This window comes from Urocitellus parryii, chromosome 7, assembly GCF_045843805.1.
Source record: "Urocitellus parryii isolate mUroPar1 chromosome 7, mUroPar1.hap1, whole genome shotgun sequence".
Taxonomy (NCBI): Eukaryota; Metazoa; Chordata; class Mammalia; order Rodentia; family Sciuridae; genus Urocitellus; species Urocitellus parryii.
This window is the reverse complement of record NC_135537.1, coordinates 146,183,733-146,201,227: the sequence shown is the minus strand read 5'-3', so window position 1 is coordinate 146,201,227 and position 17,495 is coordinate 146,183,733. Positions and strand designations below refer to the sequence as shown.

Genomic DNA, 17,495 nt, shown 5'->3' with positions numbered 1-17,495 from the left:
TTGATGTGTCCTGCCGGACGGGACGTTTGGCGCCCAGTGTGGGGCTCGAGCCTTTGACTGAGGGGGAACGCCGTATTCCGGGAAGACTTGGCCAAGCAGGAGCATGAGATCGCCTCGGAGGAGAGCGAGGATGACGAGGACGACGCAAGGTGAGTGACACACCATGGGACAAGCAGTTTCGTCACATGAGTTATTTTTGTCAGGCCTCAAGGACACGGGGGCGCGTGTTAAGAAAAAGGACTTAAAATTATTATTTTCATACGTAGGAGAATTGTGTTCATGGTTTCCCCTTGAAGGGACCATTGATGGTAAAAGATGGCTTAGAATAGGAGAATGTTTAAAAGATTATTATGAATCCTTTGGCCCAGAAAAGGTGACTGTTCTCACCTTTTCTTACTGGAACTTAATTAATGAATTTCTTAAAAGTTCACCCTTTGACAATGGTACCTTAAAACTTGTCAGGATTGGGGAAGAGGCTATGCAAATGACCTCTCATCCCTCTTGTCCCTCCTCGGCATGCCCTTCAGTTAGTATAGATATAGACCTTTCCCAGTCTCCCCAGGACCCTGGTAACCTTCCTGGTCCCCCTCAAAATCCCGCCCTAATCAATAAGGCTCCAAGGGTTACTAACCGCCTTTATCCAGTTTTAAATCCTGGAGACACATTGACCCCTGAGGAGGAGGCTACCTTGGAGAAGGAAGCCACTCGCTACTATTCAGAAGACCCGCCACCTCTCGGGACCCTGCCACACCCTATAGGTCTTACACCTCCACCTCCCTCCTATATCCCTCCTGCCTTTTGTGCTCCGGCCCTTCAGGGGCCAACTGCCCTCTCAGATATTTTTTCCCCACTTCCCCTGACTAACCAGGCCCGACCCTGCTTAGTCAGTTTTTCCCAGTTCCTTCCAGACCTCAGCCAGGACTTAAGTTGATATGCAAATAGAAGAAGCCTGGAGTCCCCTCAGTAGGAGATAGAGTAAAAGTGTCTTTTTACCTGAACTCAAACTAGACCAAACCAAAAAGTAAATTGTATGGTATTTACTAATTACTGGCCTGTCATCTTTTCTAGGACTCTTGCTTTTTCTTAGATTAGATACAGATTTTTTTTGAGCTCATGATTTTCATCCTACAGACAAGTTAATGTTTTCTGCTTAATTATGGTAAGAGTCTTCTGGGTGGGGGTCTCTGGACTGCTTCACCAAAGCACATTTGATAATAGAAAAAAGAGGAACAAATTGAACTGAGTTCAGCACAAGGCTGTGTTGTCAAGTCTGCAGTGGGCGACCCATTCAAAGAACAGCTTCTCTTTCTGGTCACCAAATGCCCCTGACAGAGCATGCTGTTGTGGGCCCAAGTGGCCTCACTTGTGCCCAGGCAGGCCTCAGTTGGAGTCCTTAGTAGCAGGCATCACCCTTTAACAAACTGAAGAACCTGCAAAAGAAAGGAGGTGGATCAATATTCTTTAATTAATGGGAAAGTGGGTGCAAAAGAAAGGCTTTATTTTTCTGCTCTCAGGGCTGCCCAGTGCCTCCAGCTACTGGCTCCCTCACTCCCTTGTTGGCTCATTTGGCTGGGAGCTGAAGCCTTTGGAGCAGCAACTTAAGCAGAAATTGGGAGGACTTTGAGGTGGTAAGGGGAAAGACCTGCAGAGCACGCCCGAGCCCAGGCATCTCAGGGAGGGCCAGAGCTGGTCCAGGGAGGCCTGGAGGACGTGGGGGTTACACCTAGGTTTCCTTCCCAGTGTGGGGATAAGACCTGCAAATCTAAACAAAAAGGAAGAAAAAGCAACTCACCTTCTCCCTCCCCTCAATCCACCCCACTCACTCACAGTCATCCAAGATTCCCTATAGAGATGGGTTTCCCAGTCCATGTAAATGCAATCATGGGGTTTCCCTCTGCCTCTTACACAATGCCCCGCCCCCAAACATCACCAACCTCAGCAGATATAAGCATTTGAGTCTGCAGGGTCAGGTCTCTGCTCTGGACTTGGGAGGCTCTGTCTCTAACCCCAGGAGAGAGACGTACCACAGAGGAGAAACACTGACAGGTACTGAATCCTCCTGGATCCCCTGCACCGGTCCTTTAAAGGCACTAGGTCTGCACCCACCAGGGCTTTGGCAAAGGCAGCCTACTGAGACTGCCACTCCCCAGATCTGGGCACTGCCCTGAGAACTCCTTTCTTGCTTGAGGGATTTGCTTTGTTAGCAACTTAGTAGCAACTTCCAAGGACAGAGGGCTGTGGAGAGCGCCAGACTGGGAGGCTGAAAATGTGGGAGAAACATCAAGCAGCACAGCCTAAGGCTTCCTAAACCAAACCTGGTGAATTTTCCCACAGTTCAGGTGTAGTAAGGACTTGAGAGGAACAACTAAATCGTGTACCCAGGATCCTATGGATGAAGCCAAGTGAGGTTGTGGTCTGGGGGACAATTAAATTAGTGTCCCGTCTATGTCAAGAGGCTATGTTCCCCAGCCTTTCCCATAAGCCCTGGCTTGGAACATAGTAACAGCATCAGAAGGGATGGGCAGGTCCCAGCGAAGCCCATGCATGAATCCCTGTATGCTGCATAAAGTGGCTAGTAGAGCTGGGCGGGTTCTGTCTGCAGAGGCTTCTGTCCACAGAGGCTAGCTGCAGCCAGTCAATTTGTCCCCCCCCCCTTTTTTATTTTTTTTTTATTAGCTTCACATGACAGTACAATGATCCTGACTATTCATACATTTGGACAGCAGAATAAAGTAGACATTATTATTGCTGTATGTATATAGGTGACTGTATGACCAATGTGATTCTGCAACCTGTACAATCAGAAAAATGAGAAATTTGTTTCCCTTTTGCACACGACTGTCTTAAGAGCCAGAAGAGAATCCTTCCGGACGAGTACAGGAGGGAGTTGGGGCAGGCCTGACCTCGGGGCTTTGGCAGTAGCTGCTCGGTGTTTTCAGGTGGATGGGGTTGAGATGGGGTGGAGAAGGCAGTAGTAGGTGGACATCCAGAGCCACACCCCTAGGAGGAGATGGGACATGGCCAAAGTTCTCCTGGCTTTGCCCTACCAGGAGGTGGGGAAGCAGGGATGTGTAGGTGGCGAAAAAACTGATCTCTCATGCCTTTGTCGGGGTAGCGGTGAGGATTTCTGCTCCAGATTTCAGGTGAACAACTAAGTATGAAGCATCCTGGGTCAGATGATTCATGGAAGTGTCACAAGACTGGGATTCTTCTCTTTAATTAAAGTGATTCATCCTGAGTTTTACTAATTCCATGAGTCAAAGAAGAAGGAAATGTGATTAGTTTCTCACCTGATTATGAAAATTTACAGGTGTTTCTACTTATCAGAAAAATAGAAATTGATTTCAGTGTTATTGCCATGGTAACAGGACATTAAGTAAGCAACCACTCATGATTAGTATTTCTTGAGACTAATGAACAGATTCACAGACCAGAAGGATAGATCCTTGTGACCCAGTGTCTTAGAGGTGTTTTAGACTGCTGGGGGCCGGAGAACCTACATGGGCAATTCCTTGAAGCACAACAGTTCCTGTTTTACGCTTGGCAAGGGAAAGGAGAACACCTCTTGTTGGGGTCATTTTCTCTGGAAGTCAGGACAGCCTGTTGTGTTCCAGGCCACACACAGGATTTCCACTGAGAGGGGACTTGGCAGGTCTGAGAAGTAAAACTTCAAATGTTCCAGGGAGCGCTGGGTTGTGGCTCAGTGGCAGAGCCCTTGCCTAGCATGTGTGAAGCACTGGGTTTGACCTCAGCACCACATGTAAATAAATAAATAATAAAATAGAAGGCCCAGCCACAAATAATAAAAATATATTTTTTAAAATGTGCTAGGGAAAGAGCAGGATGATCATAATCGAATGAATATACAAGATATAGAAAAGTCTCCATCAGGAGTATGCAGAATCTGAGACACTAATCCCATCATAGACTTAGATTCTATGGAAAAAAAAAAAAACTCAGCAGGCACATAAATCTCCTGCTGGGTTTTGAGCTAATGATATTACAATAAATACTTTAAACTTATTTTTCAATAAATAAGGTTTTAATAGATTTATTGATGTATTATTGACAGACAAGAAACTGTACATAAAGTCTACAATTTTTGCCAGGCCCTGGGTTCAAACCCCGGCACTGAAAATAAAAACACACAATTTGATAAATTGTGACCTAGGTGGAATCCTTGCTGCCATCAAGATGGTGCGTCCAAAGGTTTCCTTCCACTCTTTTCTAATTTCTCCCTTGTACTCCTACCCACCTCTCCAAGTGAAATCCAGTGGCTTTCTGACACTATACATTATTTGGCATTTTAAAAATTATATACAAATGGAACCATGTCCTATTTTGTCTGGATTCTTCTAATGAGCATAATTATTTTTGTGATTCATCCTTGTCATTTTCTTTTTATTGCTGAGTCAAAGTCCCATTGTCTGGGCAACCAAAATTGGCTTCTCCATTTACCTGTTGATAGGCTTTTGTTTTGTTTGCAGTTTATGGTTTTATACAAATAAAAGTGTTGTGAACATTCGTGTACAAGTCCTGGAATAAACACATGCTTTCATTTCTCTTGGGAAAATACCCCAGAGTGGAATGGCTGGGTTAGATGGTAAGTTTATTTTCAAGAAACTGCCAAGCTCTTTTCCAAAATGCCTGTACCACTTCATGTTCCTAACAGGAGAGTTTGCCTTCTGTCACAGCCTCACCAGAACCTGGTATCATTAGCTATTTGAGCCATTCTACTACATGTTCTCATAGGTAGATAGTGGTACCTCACTGTAGTTTCTGTTGTGTTTTATCTTTGGTTTCTTGGCCATGATGGGGATTCAACCCCAGGGTTTGTGCTTGCTAAGCATGCACGGCATGCACTGTACCACTGAGCTACATTCCCAGCCCTCACTGTAGTTTTAATGGCATTTCTCTAGCAAATAATGATGCTGAACATTCTCTCCTGGGCTGATAGCCCTCCCTCAGGGGATTGATTCTAAGATCCCCCTGTGAATACTAAAATCCAAGGATGCTCAAGTACCTCATACAAAATGGCTTAGTATTTGCATCTAACCTACATAATACTCCCAAGTACTCTAAATCATCTGGAGGGTACCTACAATACTAATTAAGATGCAAATATCAGGTAAATAGTTGTTGCTCTTTATTGTTTTGGAAATAATGTCCAGGAAAAAGTCTGAACATAGTTAGTACAGATGAAACTTTTCCTCAAGTATTTTCAGTTTGAGGTTAGTGGAATCCACAGGTGCAGAAACCAGAAATGGAGAGCCCATGGTATTTGCTATTTATGTATCATTCTTGGTGAAGTATATGTTCAATCTTTTATTCATTTTTACATTGGGTTGTTTGTTTCATTATAACTTTGGGGGGGGGCAGGAAAATAGGTTTATTCAAAGCCAGCTTTGAAGTAAGATATAGACTTTTGTCTCTAATCATTACCCTCAGAGAACTCAAGGTGAGGAAAGTTTTTTAAATGGGAGGGCAAAATGAAACAAAAGGCAGATTCATTTAGCCAGAGAACTTGTCAGTCTCAACTTCCTTGGCATCTGTCCTCAGCAGGAGGAAGATTTTATTCTCAGTGTGAGGAAGTTCAGAAGTTAAAACAATTTGTAAGCATTAATTTCAAAAGGGACTGTTTGCATTCCTGCAGAGAAACTAGTTATCAAGAAGTTTTTCTTAGTTTGGAGGGGGTCTGTCTCAAATCCCCCCTATTTAGTTCATCTCACAATCTCTAGGGAACCCTGGCTCCATGGCATGTGATTGGCCACCCATTGTTGGGTGTGTGTGCTAAACCCATCAAGGAACTTGAACATAAGGAGTCAGATGCTTATTCCTGAAGGAGGAATATTTAATAGCTCCACATAGATGAAGGGTTTTCATATTAGTTCCTGTAAGAACACTCGTTCAGTAGTCCCCCCTACCCCCTGGTGTTTATTGGTGGAGTTTGACTAGTGACTGCCTGTGAATTTCCCATCCCCCATCTTTGAATGATGTCCTCTGAAAACTTTGCTGATTATTGGCCAAGCATGCTCATCCCATGCTACAGGAGCTCTGACTTGTATCTTAATCTGAGTGGTCCTGATTTTTTCTCTCACAAAACAAGAGATGTCTCTCAAGAAGATCCAAGTAGGTCCCAGAGAGAAGTGGGAATTTGATTCAGGACTAGCAGGGAAGAGAATTACAGAATTACAGCACGCCTCATAGGCAGATTTATTTAGGAAAGTAGAAAAATATTCAAAGAAGAATGGGGGCAAGCTCAAGAGGGAGACACAACCTGTTTTCTTACTTTACTTTGTGAGTGTTCTTTATATAAGTTAGATTACAAGTTCTTTTTTTTCCAATCAGGGGCTTGTTTTCATTCTTTTTTTTAATTTTCTTTATTTTTTTTATTGGTTGTTCAAAACATTACAAAGCTCTTGACATTTTTCTTTTCTGAGTATTAAACTCAGGCTTCACAAATGCTGGTGATGCACTCTACCACTGAGCTACAGTTCCAGCGGCAAGATCAAGAACCCAGGCCGAATTTTTGCGCATGGCTCTAATAGAGCTGTTGCTGATCCATATTGCTTTCAAGGGTGCAAGGAGGCAAAGGTCAAAGACAAGTTCTTAAAGTCCAACATTTCTTTTTTTCTTTTATATATTGTGCATTTAGTGGCATCTCTACGAAATGTTTGCTTCACCCAAGGAAATAATATTTTCTCCTTTACTTTCTCTAGAAGTTTCATAGTTGAGGGACTGAATATATGCACAAACGATGGCCAAATATAAATAAATACAGAACTCTGACTGACCACCTCTGCAGCAACCAGCCCAGGAGGGTGACCCACAGCTCCCAGAGCCATTGGCCCAAAGTGTCAGGACTTGGCCAATAACTGACAGCTTCCCTAATTTCTGCCCTCACTTCTAACTCAGGGCCAACCAAGGAAGCCAAATAGGATTCCCAGTCTAATCACAGAGGATGCTCCGTTTCGACTTGGCTTGCCTCATCTTCCTCACTAATGACCACAAGTCAGACCTTACCCAAGCTTGTCTTTTTGTCCCTAGGAAGATTTCCACTCCCTCCCCTGTCATCAAACCTCTGCCAACTGCAAGCAATGGTGACTATTTCCCTTGTTATAGCAAGCTCTCCATAAATACCCTGTACCTTTTTTCATTTGAGTGGTTTTCCTTAATGTCCACAGTTCTTCTGGAGTTTTCTACAAGATACCATCTACACTCCTTGTTGTTGTGGATCCCAGGCTACGCCCAGGTCTGGTGCCTACAGAGACCCCTTGCACCTTGCTACAAGTGGCTTGTTGAGCCTGCACTATTGTGGTAAGTCAGCACTAGTTCTGAACTTTTCTTTCATTGTGTTGATGTGGCTGTTTATCCTCAGTTTGACACCTGGATTTTGATATTGATTCCCATTTGCCTGTATCCATGGGACAATCAGGCTATTCCCTTTTAGGCCTTTTGTGTTGCTCCATTTGAAAATGTTTGTCAGGGAATGGAAGTAGAGGTCAATGATAGATCACTTCCCAAGCATGAACAAGGCTCTGGGTTTCATCCCCAGCCCTGCAAAATAAAAGTAAAGTGTTTGTTGTAAGAAGAATCACAAGACACAACACAGGCATAGATCCTAGAAGGCTCTGTTCAAGATGGCCTTGCAGACCAGTGAATTTGCAATTCTCTCTGGACTGGACATTTGGACAAATTAGGCTGTGGGTCATCAATAAAACCAGATTAGAATTCTTCTCCTGTCTTAAGCTTTTGTCCTGAGGTCTTGGCTTTGATCCAGCCAGCAGGGGGACACAGATTGTCAGGTCTGGGATCAGAGATGGCCAAGCATGAGGCTGGTAACATGAGACACAAAGTTCATAAACATTACATTTCCACTGATGGCTGTCTATCTCTTTTAAGTTCTAAGTCTACATCCTCTGCTTATGTTGGAAAAACTGCTCTTATATGTGTACTACTAATTCATGGCCCTTTGAAGTAGCATAACTTCAAGGATGGTTTGGCTCTTTAATGACCACGTGGAGGAGCATGTGAACAAAATTGCTCATTTGAGAAGCACCTTAGAAAAGTAAAGGGAGGGGGGAGGGGCAAGCAGAAAAAATCAAAGTGATAGAGTGCCAGGGATCCCAGCAGCCTGCAGCAGGGCCCCGGAGATCCAGGCCAACTGATTCGCGTGGCCTGCCCTGCGGCTACAGAAGGCGTGGCGCCTCAGTGAAGCCATTAATTGGCAAGCAGGGAGGTTAGGGAAGGCCATTAGGTGGAATCCCACCAGCCAAGCCCACACGGACCCTTGGGCCGAGCACGGGTTCTCAGAAGGGGAAGGAAGCGGTACAGTCCCATCCCCCACAGCGGACACTCCACCGAGGCAGTCAGCGGCCACCATCCGGGAAAGCTGAAGGATACACCGCCACTCTCCTTCAGAGTGCGACATCAAAACAGGTCGGTGTCATTCAGCTCACCCCCCAGACAGTGGGAATTCGCATAAAATCTCTCCTAGGCTTGCCGGGAGAGGGAGTATCAAGCTGAGCCTCCATACAGACTAGGGGGAAACCAGAGACACCTGACCTCCAACCCCTCCTCCCAGTAGCAGCCAAAAGGAAACCTGGCTAGCCAGCGCTGGGGGAGGGGCAAGCAGAAAAAATCAAAGTGATAGAGTGCCAGGGATCCCAGCAGCCTGCAGCAGGGCCCCGGAGATCCAGGCCAACTGATTCGCGTGGCCTGCCCTGCGGCTACAGAAGGCGTGGCGCCTCAGTGAAGCCATTAATTGGCAAGCAGGGAGGTTAGGGAAGGCCATTAGGTGGAATCCCACCAGCCAAGCCCACACGGACCCTTGGGCCGAGCACGGGATCTCAGAAGGGGAAGGAAGCGATACAGTCCCATCCCCCACAACGGACACTCCACCGAGGCAGTCAGCGGCCACCATCCGGGAAAGCTGAAGGATACACCACCACTCTCCAACAGCTTGCAACATCAAAACAGCCAGCAGCAGGACCCCGGAGATCCAGGCCAACTGATTCGCGCGGCCTGCCCCGCAGCTACAGAAGGCGTGGCGCCTCAGAGAAGCCATTAATTAGCAAGCAGGGAGGTTAGGGACAGCCATTAGGTGGAATCCCGCCAGCCAAGCCCACCGCCCACGCCCGGAACAGGCCCAGCGACCTGCCAGCATGGTAGTCACGACACCCCAATTGGAATAGGGACAGAGCAGAGACGCCTTCCACTCCCTGAACAGGCCCAGAGAGCCACCAGCGTGGTAGACACGTCACCCCAATTGGAGTAGGGGCACAGCCGCCGCCCGCACCTGCAAGGGAGACTTTTCAAGTATACAAGAGCAACATAAATAAATAGGGGGTAAATTTCAAAAACACAACATTTCCACCAAGCAGAAAGAAACGCGAGCAGTATGAAAAGACAAGGAAAGAAAGGACCACAAGCAATGCAGGTCAACTCAACTTTAGAAGAGGTAATAGCTGCAACAGATGGAATATCAGATAAAGAGTTCAGGATATATATGCTTCAGATGATCTGGAGTCTCAAGGAAGACATGAGACAGCAAAATCAGATAATGAAAGATCACATTGACAAACAAATCCAGGAAGTAAAAGATCAATTTCACAGGGAGATAGAGGTAATAAAAAACAAACAATTAGAAATTCTAGAAATGCAGGAAACAATAAACCAACTTAAAAACTCAATTGAGAATACTACCAGCAGAGTAGATCACTTAGAAGAGAGAACATCAGACAATAAAGACAAAGTATTTCAACTGGAAAAGAACATAGACAGCTCAGCAAGTCTGCTAAGAAACCATGAGCAGAACATCCAAGAATTATGGGACAATATCAAAAGACCAAATTTAAGAGTCATTGGGATACAGGAAGGCACAGAGCTCCATTCCAAAGGAATAAACTGTCTATTCAGTGAAATAATACGAGAAAACTTCCCAGAATTGAAGAATGAGACAGAATCCCAAATCCTAGAAGCCTACAGGACGCCAAATGTGCAAAATCATAAGAGATCCACACCTAGACACATTATAATGAAGATGTCCAACATACAGAATAAGGAGAGAATTTTAAAAGCTGCAAGAGAAAGAAAGCAGATTACATTCAGGGGTAAACCAATCAGGATAACAGCTGATCTCTCAACACAGACTCTGAAAGCTAGAAGATCCTGGAATAACATATTTCAAACACTGAAAGACAATGGGCTCCAACCAAGAATCGTGTATCCGGCGAAATTAAGCTTCAGGTTAGAAGATGAAATTAAAACCTTCCACAATAAACAAAAGTTAAAAGAATTCGCAGCTAGAAAACCATCTCTTCAAAAAATCCTTGGCAAAACATTACAGGAAGCGGAAATGGAAAATAACATTGAAAACCAACAATGGGAGGTAGGACAGTAAAGGGGGGAAAGTAGTCAAAGAGGATAACAAATCAGGTTTAGTAACATCAATAAACAAATATGGATAGAAGAACAAACCATATCTCAATAATAACCCTAAATGTTAATGGCTTAAACTCACCAATTAAGAGACACAGGCTAGCAGAATGGATCAAAAAACAAGACCCAACAATATGCTGTCTACAGGAGACGCATTTGATAGGAAAAGATATACATAGACTGAAGGTGAAAGGTTGGGAAAAATCATATCACTCATATGGACCGCGGAAACAAGCAGGAGTGTCCATACTCATATCTAATAAAATAGATTTCAAGCCAAAGCTAATCAAAAGGGATATAGAAGGACACTTCATACTGCTCAAGGGAACCATACACCAACAAGACATAACAATCATAAATATATATGCCCCAAATAATGGTGCAGCCGTGTTTATCAAGCAAACTCTTCTCAAGTTCAAGAGTCTAATAGACCACCATACAATAATCATGGGAGACTTCAACACACCTCTCTCACCACTGGACAGGTCTTCCAAACAAAAGTTAAATAAGGAAACTATAGAACTCAATAACACAATTAACAACCTAGACTTAATTGACATATATAGACTATACCACCCAACATCAAGTAGCTACACTTTTTTCTCAGCAGCACATGGAACCTTCTCAAAAATAGACCATATACTATGTCACAGGGCAACTCTTAGACAATACAAAGGGGTAGAGATAATACCATGCATCTTATCTGATCATAATGGAATGAAACTGAAAATCAATGATAAAAGAAGAAAGGAAAAAGCAAGCATCACCTGGAGAATGAACAATAGGTTGCTGAGTGATCAATGGGTTTTAGAAGACATCAAGGAGGAAATTAAAAAATTCCTAGAGTTAAATGAAAACACAGACACAACATATCGGAATCTATGGGACACATTGAAAGCAGTTCTAAGAGGAAAATTCATTGCTTGGAGTTCATTCCTCAAAAAAAGAAAAAACCAACAAATAAATGATCTCATACTTCATCTCAAAATCCTAGAAAAAGAAGAGCAAAACAACAGCAAAAGAAGTAGAAGGCAAGAAATAATTAAAATCAGAGCTGAAATTAATGAAATTGAAACAAAAGAAACAATTGAAAAAATTGACAAAACTAAAAGCTGGTTCTTTGAAAAAATAAATAAAATTGACAGACCCTTAGCCATGCTAACGAAGAGAAGAAGAGAGAGAACCCAAATTACTAGCATACGGGATGAAAAGGGCAATATCACAACAGACACATCAGAAATACAGAAGATAATCAGAAATTACTTTGAATCCTTATACTCCAGTAAAATAGTAGATAGTGAAGGCATTGATAAATTCCTTGAGTCCTATGATCTGCCCAGATTGAGCCAGGAGGATATAGACAACCTAAACAGACCAATAACAATAGAGGAAATAGAAGAAACCATCAAAAGACTACCAACTAAGAAAAGCCCAGGACCGGATGGGTATACAGCAGAGTTTTACAAAACCTTTAAAGAGGAACTAACACCAATGCTTTTCAAGCTATTTCAGGAAATAGAAAAAGAGGGAGAACTTCCAAATTCATTCTACGAGGCCAACATCACCCTGATTCCGAAACCAGACAAAGACACATCAAAGAAGGAAAACTACAGACCAATATCTCTAATGAACCTTGACGCAAAAATCCTCAATAAAATTCTGGCGAATCGGATTCAAATACATATCAAAAAAATTATACATCATGATCAAGTAGGATTCATTCCTGGGATGCAAGGCTGGTTTAATATACGGAAATCAATAAACGTTATTCACCACATCAATAGACTTAAAAATAAGAACCATATGATCATCTCAATAGATGCAGAAAAAGCATTCGACAAAGTACAGCATCCCTTTATGTTCAAAACGCTAGAAAAATTAGGGATAACAGGATCATACCTCAACATTGTAAAAGCAATCTATGATAAGCCACAGGCCAGCATCATTCTGAATGGAGAAAAATTGAAGGCATTCCCTCTAAGATCTGGTACAAGACAGGGATGCCCTCTCTCACCACTTCTGTTCAACATAGTCCTCGAAACACTGGCCAGAGCAATTAGACAGTCAAAAGAAATTAAAGGCATAAAAATAGGAAAAGAAGAACTTAAATTATCACTATTTGCAGATGATATGATTCTATACCTAGCAGACCCAAAAGGGTCTACAAAGAAGCTATTAGAGCTAATAAATGAATTCAGCAAAGTGGCAGGATATAAGATCAACACGCATAAATCAAAGGCATTCCTGTATATCAGCGACAAATCCTCTGAAACGGAAATGAGGACAACTACTCCATTCACAATATCCCCCAAAAAAATAAAATACTTGGGAATCAACCTAACAAAAGAGGTGAAAGATTTATACAATGAAAATTACAGAACCCTAAAGAAAGACATAGAAGAAGACCTTAGAAGATGGAAAAACATACCCTGCTCATGGATAGGCAGAACTAACATCATCAAAATGGCGATATTACCAAAAGTTCTCTATAAGTTCAATGCAATGCCAATCAAAATCCCAACAGCATATCTTGTAGAAATAGATAAAAGAATCATGAAATTCATATGGAATAATAAAAGACCCAGAATAGCAAAAACAATACTAAGCAGGAAGTGTGAATCAGGCGGTATAGCGATACCAGACTTCAAACTATACTACAGAGCAATAGTAACAAAAACAGCATGGTACTGGTACCAAAACAGGCGGGTGGACCAATGGTACAGAATAGAGGACACAGTAACCAATCCACAAAACTACAACTATCTTATTTTTGATAAAGGGGCTAAAAGCATGCAATGGAGGAAGGATAGCATCTTCAACAAATGGTGCTGGGAAAACTGGAAATCCATTTGCACCAAAATGAATCTGAATCCCTATCTCTCGCCGTGCACAAAAGTTAACTCAAAATGGATCAAGGAGCTTGATATTAAATCAGAGACACGGCATCTGATAGAAGAAAAAGTTGGTTATGATCTACACGCTGTGGGATCGGGCTCCAAATTCCTCAATAGGACACCCATAGCGCTAGAGTTAACAAATAGAATCAACAAATGGGACTTACTCAAACTAAAAAGTTTTTTCTCAGCAAAAGAAACAATAAGAGAGATAAATAGGGAGCCTACATCCTGGGAACAAATCTTTACTCCACACACTTCAGATAGAGCCCTAATAACCAGAATATACAAAGAACTCAAAAAATTAGACAATAAGATAACAAATAACCCAATCAATAAATGGGCCAAGGACCTGAACAGACACTTCTCAGAGGAGGACATACAATCAATCAACAAGTACATGAAAAAATGCTCACCATCGCTAGCAGTCAGAGAAATGCAAATCAAAACTACCCTAAGATACCATCTCACTCCAGTAAGACTGGCAGCCATTAGGAAGTCAAACAACAATAAGTGCTGGAGAGGATGCGGGGAAAAGGGCACTCTTGTTCATTGCTGGTGGGACTGCAAATTGGTGCAGCCAATTTGGAAAGCAGTATGGAGATTTCTCGGAAAGCTGGGAATGGAACCACCATTTGACCCAGCTATTCCCCTTCTCGGTCTATTCCCTAAAGCCCTAACAAGAGCATGCTACAGGGACACTGCTACATCGATGTTCATAGCAGCTCAATTCACGATAGCAAGACTGTGGAACCAGCCTAGATGCCCTTCAATAGATGAATGGATAAAAAAAATGTGGCATTTATACACTATGGAGTATTACTCTGCATTAAAAAATGACAAAATTATAGAATTTGGAGGGAAATGGATGGCATTAGAGCAGATTATGCTAAGTGAAGCTAGTCAATCTTTAAAAAACAAATACCAAATGACTCCTTTGATATAAGGGGTGTAAACAAGGACAGGGTAGGGACGAAGAGCTTGAGAAGAATATTTACAGTAAACAGGGATGAGAGGTGGGAGGGAAAGGGAGTGAGAAGGGAAATTGCATGGAAATGGAAGGCGATCCTCAGGGTTATACAAAATGTCATATAAGAGGTAAGGAGGGGTAAGTCAAGAGAATACAAATGGAAGAAATGATTTACAGTAGAAGGGGTAGAGAGAGAAAAGGGGAGGGGAGGGGAGGGGAGGGGAGGGGAGGGGGGATAGTAGACAATAGGACAGACAGCAGAATACATCAGACACTAGAAAGGCAATATGTCAATCAATGGAAGGGTAACTGATGTGATACAGCAATTTGTATACGAGGTAAAAGCGGGAGTTCATAATCCACTTGAATCAAACCATGTAATATGATGTATTAAGAACTATGTAATGTTATGAACGACCAATAAAAAAAAAAAAGAAAAGTAAAGGGATAAGTCAGTTTTATAAGACCAATTTGGCAGCAGTTTGGGGCTGATATGGAGGCTCTCAAATGAAACTTTGAATCAAAAATTGCTTCACTCCAAGATTCTTTTCCTAAATGGGGCACAGTCGTGCATACCTGTAATCCTAGCAGCTCAGGAGGCTGAGGCAGAAGGATCAACAGTTCAAGGTCAGCCACAGCAAAAGTGAGGTGCTAAGGAACTCAGTGAGACCCTGTCTCTAAATAAAATACAAAATAGGGCTGCAGATGTGGCTTAGTGCTCGAGTGCCCCTGAGTTCAATCCCCAATATCTCCCCTCCTGCAAAAAAAAAAAAAAAAAAATCATTCTTTTTCTAATGACAGTGAGCAACTGGGCATACTTAAGCCTTCCCCTCCTTGCTCATAAAGCCTTCCCCTCCTTGCTCTCCAGTTGCCTCTCTGCCTCCATCTTATTCTTGTGATCTCTCCTCAGTTGGTGCCTTCCTTCTCTTTCACTTGTCTAGACCCCTTATCTTCAACCTACAACTCTCCCGAAACTTCAAAATGTCAGTTCTCTCTAAGATCTGTCCTTCTCTTCAGCCAGGAATGGAATCAACTGCAAAATTTAAACCTTAGACTCACTTTCCCTGTACTTTAGGAAAAATACCACGAGAGCTCTTCATATTTACATAAAGAAACCCTGATTCTAAAAATCACCAAGGTTGGACATTTTACCTCTAGCATGAGTCCCCATGATTATCTGGGGACACTGCCTAAGAGGAATTATCGACTCCTTATTTATATGCATAATCAGAAGAGGATTCTCATCAGTGGGAGTCTTACACATAGAATATATATATAAGAAACTTTCCATTAGCTCCAACAGAAGTTATTAAGGATTCTATCTCTTCCCTATATAGAAATTAGCACACGTAGTGAGGAGCCGTCATTAACACAAGTAGTGATGGACATGGCCTTGGTCTAGATTTCTTCTTAGTTAGCCATGGTGGCATCTGTGCCATTACCTGTACTTCCTGATGTACTTGAATCAATGAAGCCAACAAGGCTATGTAGTCACTTTACAGAAAAGGAGTCTTGGTTGTATGAGATTGATCCTCATGGCTTATGGGGTTTGTTCTTTTGGTCTGGGTTGGGCTCTAGGGATTCCAAGCTCCTACAGGCACTATTAAAGTACTTTTTTTATTTATCATAATGGTCATGAGGCTAGTCCACTAGATTCTTAACAGAGTTTTACATTTTTCCACACAGCCACTCTCATCAGATGATCATGCTACTAAAGGTCAAGATCTTGCAATAGTTTCCTGTGGAGATGATCTCAAGCAATGAATATTTGGATTTCCATGTGTCCAGGAGTTGATTCTCATCTTGAAAGCAAGAAAATGACCAAGTGGAGAGAGACTGAGAGCTTGAATATTCCTATGGACAATGGCCAGACCATGGATCAAAATAGAACTGTGACCTATAACCTCTGCAATGACTGGCCCCAAATGGTCAGGATTTGGTCAATAACTAATGGCTTCCTTAGTCCCTGCCCCATTTCCATCTCAGGACCAACCAGAGAAAGTCAAAATGATCTCCAGACCAATCACAGAGGATGTCCTGCTTCTAGTAAGCCCACTCCAGCTTACCCACACCCACAACCTCAGATCAGGGCATATTCATGCCCCTGCCTGCCTTTGAGTCTCTGCCAAATGCAAGTGGTATAACTCGTTTCAGTTGAGCTCTGAAAATAACTTACAATTCTCACTGGGACAATCTTCATTGATTTCCACACTATTTTTTGTTTGTTTGTATTTTTAAATTTAATTTAATGTATTTCTTTTTTTATGTGGTGCTGAGGATCTATCCCAGTGCCTCTCATGTGTAGGCAAGCGCTCTACCACTGAACCAGCCAGCATCCTGGCCCTAGTTAGGTCTATGGCATTTTCCAGCAAGTTTTTGTAAACAACGTGAAACTTAAGTTTATTTTCTTTGCTCATGATTATCTATTTCTTAAATCCAATTTGTTGAAAAGATTACAGTTACTCTACTTTGTATCTGTGTTGAAAGTTAGTTGTCTAGATGTGTGTGGGTCTATTTCTGGACTCTATTCTGTTCCATAAATCTATCTTATCTGTTTGTATGCCAATAGCTCATGTCTTGATTGTTTTTATACCAATAGCTTCTGCCATATGAGGACGAGGTGAAAATGTGCCATCTTTAACCAAAGCAGGTCCTTAACAGATTCCTTCATCTTAGACTTCTCAGACTCCAGAATTGTGAGAAATAAGCTTCTGGAATTTATATACCCCCATGTATGGTATCTTGTAGTTATGGATATACCCCATGTATGGTAGCTTGTGAACGAGTTCTCTTTGACCTTTTTAAAAATTTTTATTGTTTTCTTGTGACAGAGGGGTCCAGAATAGCACCAAGTCTGTCTGTCTTCCTCCCTCCTTCTTACTCACACTCTCTCTCTCTCTCTCTCCCTCTCTCTCTCTCTCTCTCTCTCTCTCTCCCCTCTCTTTCTTTCGAGATTGAACTCAGGGATACTTTGTCAGAAGTTACATCCACAGTCCTTTTTATTTTTTATTTTGAGCTAGAATCTTGCTAAACTGCCCAGGCTGGCCTCAAACTTGCAATTCTCCTGCCTCAGCCTCCCAAGTCACTGGAATTACATTGAATGTGCCTTTAGAAAACAATAGCATATGCCTATAATCCCAGCTACTAGGAAGAGTGAAGCAGGAGGATTGAAAGTTCAAGGCCAGCCTGGG

General features: G+C 42.5%; 1 protein-coding gene across 1 annotated transcript in view; it reads left to right on the top strand.

Moving 5' to 3' along the window:
- Slfn5 (schlafen family member 5) overlaps positions 1-17,495 on the top strand; it is a 31,760-nt gene continuing 14,265 nt past the window's right edge. The window contains 2 exon segments of the mRNA XM_077800919.1: positions 1-149; positions 7,185-7,317. Of these exon segments, the coding sequence (XP_077657045.1) occupies positions 104-149; positions 7,185-7,317 (179 nt within the window). The 5' untranslated portion in view covers positions 1-103.